Below are 6,000 nucleotides of genomic sequence, written 5' to 3' on the forward strand. Positions count from 1 at the left end.
GTTTTTGGCAGGTCAGGCCCTCACGCGTCCGGCGCCATGTTGCACGGTGCGGCCGCCGCAGGCCGCCAGCATGCTCATGCACAGCCACATACGCGGCCATTCTCCAGCCGTACCTGCAGGTAAAGCCGGTTACACTGCGCCGCTGCTGGCCCCCCACCGGCCAGAGGATCGGCGCGGGTGCGGCGCCGACTTTCTGGTCATAAGACCAGACAGATCCATGGGTGGGGGATGTGGGGGACCCACAAGCTCACTTGGAGATCGGGGCATGCTTTTAAAATGGCGGCCCGATCTCTGAGTTCAGCTCCGAAATATTGAAAAAAATTTTGCACGGGCTAAACCAGTGAGAAACTCCTTGGGGCCCATAAAAATGACTGAAGTGTCATTGAATAGCAGTGGGGAACTCGCCAGCAGAGCCGACAAGAAACTCCCTTAAAAACCTGCCACAAATTAACTCGGAAATCGTTTCGGAGAATTGGGACCATAGTCCACTCTTCCTGATGTTGAGACAATTTTCGATTGGCTTTATTGATGGCAGCTCTGGACATGTTTAACATTGAATCTGTTGAGACTCTCTGCTCACCTTCATTCTTAGCTCCTTCAACACCATTCAATAAGAAGTTACGTTATTTTGTTTTCCTTCCTATGCACAGTCTGGCTGCATGTTATTCACGGTTACTGCTTATTCATACTCCCCAGGTTATTCCATGAAGAAAGGAGTTGACAATTTCAGAATGTTGCATCCAGTTAACAGTACTGCAGCCAGAGGAAGGTTTGGCTCCGGGAACATTATTTTACCCACTATCCCAGGAGTAAACGATCATGCTGTCATACTGAAATCAGAAGGAATCAGGTAACAAAATATTTATCTAGATTTGTATTAACATACAGACCCTTTCCAACTTGTAATATTCAAAGCTGGTCGTGTAACATTTATGATGGAGAGGGAACCTCAGTGATGCAAAGAATCTTTTTTACTTTCATGTTTAAGGGGATGTAGTGGTTCACTCAGGCATTCCGAGTTGCTGTGGCAACATGGACGTTTACATGTATATTGATGGCATCTGTGGAGTGAGAAGGGAGCTAACATTTTGAGTCTGGATGACTCTTTGTCAAGTGATCCAGAGTCGAAACGTTAGCTCCTTTCTCTCTCCACACTGCTGTCAGACCTGCTGTGATTGTCCGGCATTTTCTGTTTTTGTTACCGATTCCAGCATCCGCAATAATTTGCATATATATTATAGTTTGGAGCTATGGATAGTGATGGTAGAGACTCAAACGTTCTTTCCATGGTCACAAACTCCCAAATATTTCCATGAAGTACTTAATCCCTCAGGAAAACATATGCATTTGCACTCTTAACCCCACATCAAAGGCAGCTAATCTTTTTATCACCATGTGGACTGTCAATCAAACTTTGAAATTACAGGCCCCCACTGTGATAATGATAGGTTGTGGAAGCAGTCGAGCAGCACTAATCTTTATGTCAACAAACAGTGAAATAGCAAGCAGTGGTTGTTTTTTAAATTGCAGGATTGATTTCCTTTTCAATAAAGGTTTTGAGGACTTAAATGGTTTGAGGTTGATTGCTTGACAGTTCCACTGAGTTTATCCACCTTTTATGCACATTCATGTCTACTCTTAACAATCCAAAAGTGATATCTGACATATCCCAAAGGCCACTTTAATTCTCCCAAAGTCTGTCTTACCTTCCCAAATAACTTTAGCAACTTTAGACTTTTTCCCAAAGTTCGAAAGCAGACAAGTCATGTCTTGGAAATCTCAATAACGAAAATTGGATCTATTTCAAACAGATCAAACTTTAACATGTACAGTTGCCTCCATGAACCATAGATGTGCAAACTACAACCCATTCTACCCGCAGTGGAAAATGGTGGGTGCCAGGTTTGGGAACTGGACTTCTGAAACCAAGGCTCTGGCGCCATTTTGGCTGAGGTGTGGAGCCATTCAAATTCCATGAGAATTCAGGCCTCAAATGTTCTCTTCCCCTGCCCAGTAACCCCAAAATGCAAGCTCGTTGTATGTTTAAAAAAATGCAGATATCAAGGAACATTGGGCGGGATTCTCTCCGAACTAGGCTGGACCGGAGAATCGACAGGCCGGGCACGAATCGCGCGACATCGCCCCGACGCCGGTCCGTCTATTCTCCCCGGAGAGCAGAGAATCGGCGCCATTGGTGCTGACGCGGCACTGGTTGGGGGCCGCTCTACGTTTCCCCCCCCCCCCCCCCCGGTGATTCTCCGCCCGGGATGGGCTGTGCGACCACAAAAAAATCCAAGTCCCTCCGGCGCCATCCACATGTGGTCTTACCCGGTGGGATCTCAGCGTGCATGCATCTGGGGGCGGCCTGGTGGAGGGTAGGGGGCTCCGACCCCGGGGGGGGGGTGTCCTCCGCTGTGGCCTGGCCCGCGATCGGGGCCTACTGATCGATGGGCAGGCCTCTCGGGCTGGGGGCCTCTTTTGCTCCACGTTGGTCCCTGTAGTCCTACGCCATGTTGCATCGGGGCCGGCGCGGAGAAGGGAGCCACTGCACATGCACACATTGGCACCGGTCGCAGTGCGTATCCGCAGACCTGCGGCACCATTTGACGCCGGCATCGGCAGCTGGAGCGGCGTGGGTCACTCCAGTGCCGTGCTGACCCCCTGTAAGGGCCAGAATCGGTGGTCCTGAGGGCATGTTGACGCTGTCGTGAAACACAACAGCGTTTATGACGGCGTCAACACATAGCCTCATGATCAGAGAATCCCGCCCATTTAGTTTGAAAGCATTAATCTATCTGGGCTGCCTTCTGAGTATGTGTGTCTGTGTGTGTTTGTATATCTGTTCAAAGTGCTTCGGAAATACTACCTATTTGTTTGTTATTTCCGAAACTAGTTTTGAAACAGTCTGCACTTGCACATCTCATAAGATGTTCCCTGGAGCTAACCTATTGTGTTTTTCCTTCAAACACCAGACCACAGCTCACCGTAAAACAGTATATATATACATAACATACTTACTCGCTCAGAATTCATTCACTTTCACCGAGTTAAAATTGGCCCCAATGAAATTCTGTTGACCCTAATCTCTACGGCTATCACATTATGCTGTGGGATACCTGCGTATGAAAGAGGTAGCTTTTCATGGAAGGAGTTGTCTGCTTTGTCATCCCGGTATGAAGCATTGCCCGCTAGTAGAATGTATTGGAAATTTGGCCTCAAAATGTTAGCATTTCCAGCACACACGAGTGAGTAAGACTCTCTGACGAAATGCCAAATCAGAAAATTACCTGTGAGAGTCCTTGGCCTAATTTTGTGGCGGTATTAGAATCATGCAGCATGGAAGGAGGCCATTCAGCCCATTGTATCTATGTCAGTTCTTTGACAGAGTGGTTCAGTTGGATGCATCCCCCTACTCTTTCCCCATGGCTCTGGAAATCTTTTCTCTTTAAACATTTATCCACTTCCCTTTTGGATATCACCGTTGAATTTGCTTCTTTTCAAACAATGCATTCCAGATGATCACAATAAATCGCTGCACAAAAATGACCTGTATATCAAAGCCCTGGTCATTAGCTGGTTAACATTGACCCCTGGGTAACACCACTGTATACTTTTCTCCCTCTAACAAACAGCCATTCCCCACTGCTCCCTACTTTCTGTCCCTTACTAATTTAAGTATTCATGCCGCAACTGTCCTTTCAATCCTATGGACGTTAATCTTATTAACAAATCTCTTAGGTGATACATTAACTCCACACTATCCATGATAGAGCAGCCCACTTGCTTGGCAACCTTTCCACAAACATTCATTCCCTTCACCATAACACACAGTAGCAGCAATGTGTACTATCTACAAGATGCACTGAGCAACTTACCTGGGCTCCTTTGACAGCACCTTCCAGACCTATGATATCTGCCATCTACAAGGACAGTGGCAGGAGATACATGGTAATGCCGCCACCTGGAAATTCTCTCCAAGCCACTCACCATCCTGGCTTATATCGCCATTCCCTCATTGTCACTGAGTCAAAATTCTGGAACTCCCTTCCTAACAGCACTGTCGGTGCACTTACACCACATAGACTACAGTGGTTCAAGAAGGCAGCTTAGCACCACCTTCTGAAGGGCAGATTGGGATGGGCAATCAATGTGGGCCTTACCAGCAACAGCCACATCCCCTGAATGAATTTTTAAAACCCTTATCTTCTCTATCTCATATGCTTGTCTAGTGTTCCCTTAAATGTTTGTCTGGAGTCACATATAAATCCGATCTTGGAAGTACAAAGTTTTCCTCCATTAAAGGTGAACCACTTGGATTTTTCTGACAACCCAGTAATTTCAGGTTTGCCATTACTGATACTCGCTTTTTTCCCCCCAGATTTATTTAATTGCTAGATTTAAACTCCCCAATTGTCGCAGTACAATTTGAACTCACATTTCCCATGAGTAACCACTAAACTGTCATGACTACCTCCTGGTTCCTTGGAGAACGTACATAATTCCATGGTGGGATTTTAACTCATAGCTCCAGATTACTAATCCTGGCCTCTGGATTAGTAACATAACCACTATGCTAAGGAAAAGACCTGGTGAGATTAGAGCTTAAATTCCTAAGAACCAAAATTTCCTATCAATATCTTCCAGACTGTGAAGCTCTGAGTTAGTTGCTTTTTCCATTTCACTCACTGCTGCAGGAAGTGAATTTGGAATGCATTGATGGAATATGATATGAATAGTACTTTCAGCCTCAGATCAGGTGATGGATTAAGGTGCCAATTTGCGTTGGTCCCAACATCAAAGAAATGTATGTAACAAGGTACAAGGGATCATGGTAAATGACGTTACATCTCAAACATTTTTCCTTTGCTTTACAATTTTAGGACGCAGAGCTGGTACTCTAACAAGGCTGGGAGTGTTGCGATGCCGTCTATTGCCTCTCTCACTCTACAGATGCAGATCAATGATTTCCTCAATGGGTTCAGCCGCAGACAGGAAAAATCTGGCGGGCACATAGGGACAGAAGAGACCCAGCCCGCCACACCATCCGGCAAGCTCAGAACCCCCTCAGTCAACAGCACCAACATGTCAGGCCTGAAACGTTGCACTGTCAAGCACGTGAGTATCTCTGAGAAACCGACAGGCCTGGTTGCGACCAATGGGAGGGAAATCCGAGCAGCGGACGGCCAAACGGTGCAGGAAGCCCGTGATACCGAGGCAAATAGCGACCCGGCCCAAAGGCAAATCCAATCCAGGGAGTCCACCAGCAGCCCGGAGCCCTCAACCTGCCAAGAAAGCACTCCATACGATTCCGAGTTTTATGCTCCAGACGGCTTACCCAGAACCATGCATACCATGCCCAGTTTCCTTGAAGCCTTTGCAGAAGCGAAGAACGCGAGGTACATCAGGCACCGAACCAAAGCCGATCATGAGAAGGAACTGACAATCAGTGAAATGTTTGCAAAGAGAAGGCAGCAGCTCCAAGATGCCATAGTTAAAGAAGCGGAAACCAGCAAGGAAAAGCACTTCACAGAAAAAATCGTAGCTTAAAAGAATATTCCAGGATCTATTCCCATATTTTTAAAACCTTTGGCGCAATGACAACACACTCCTTCATGATATCGGTCCCAAGTAAGATTGGTTTGCAATCTCAGAGCTAAGACAAGGTGTGATCGTAGAATCTCTGCAGTGCAGAAGGTGGCCATTCAGCCCATTGAGTCAGCACCAATCCTCTGAAAGAGCACCCTACCAAGGCCCACTCCCCTGCCCGATCCCCGGCACATTTTTGGACACAAAGGGGCAATTTTAGCATGGCCTATCCACCTAACCTGTGCATCTTTGGGCTGTGGGAGGAAACCGGAGCACCCGGAAGAAACCCACACAGACGCGGGGAGAACGTGCAAACTCCACACAGTCATCCAAGGCCGGAATTAAACCCAGGTCCCTGGTGCTGTGAGGCAGCAGTGCTAATCACTGTGCCACCACGCCACCCTTCCTGTGGGA

At 47.1% G+C, this 6,000-nt stretch overlaps 1 protein-coding gene across 1 annotated transcript in view; it reads left to right on the forward strand.

The window, feature by feature from the left end:
* LOC119964147 (coiled-coil domain-containing protein 190) overlaps positions 1-5,745 on the forward strand; it is a 28,722-nt gene extending 22,977 nt beyond the window's left edge. The window contains exons 3-4 of the mRNA XM_038793442.1: positions 697-850; positions 4,881-5,745. Coding sequence (XP_038649370.1) covers positions 697-850; positions 4,881-5,547 — 821 coding nt within the window. The 3' untranslated portion in view covers positions 5,548-5,745. The remainder of the gene's footprint in view (positions 1-696; positions 851-4,880) is intronic.
* Positions 5,746-6,000: the final 255 nt, after the last annotated feature.

Source organism: Scyliorhinus canicula, chromosome 4 (genome assembly GCF_902713615.1).
Source record: "Scyliorhinus canicula chromosome 4, sScyCan1.1, whole genome shotgun sequence".
Lineage (NCBI taxonomy): Eukaryota > Metazoa > Chordata > Chondrichthyes > Carcharhiniformes > Scyliorhinidae > Scyliorhinus > Scyliorhinus canicula.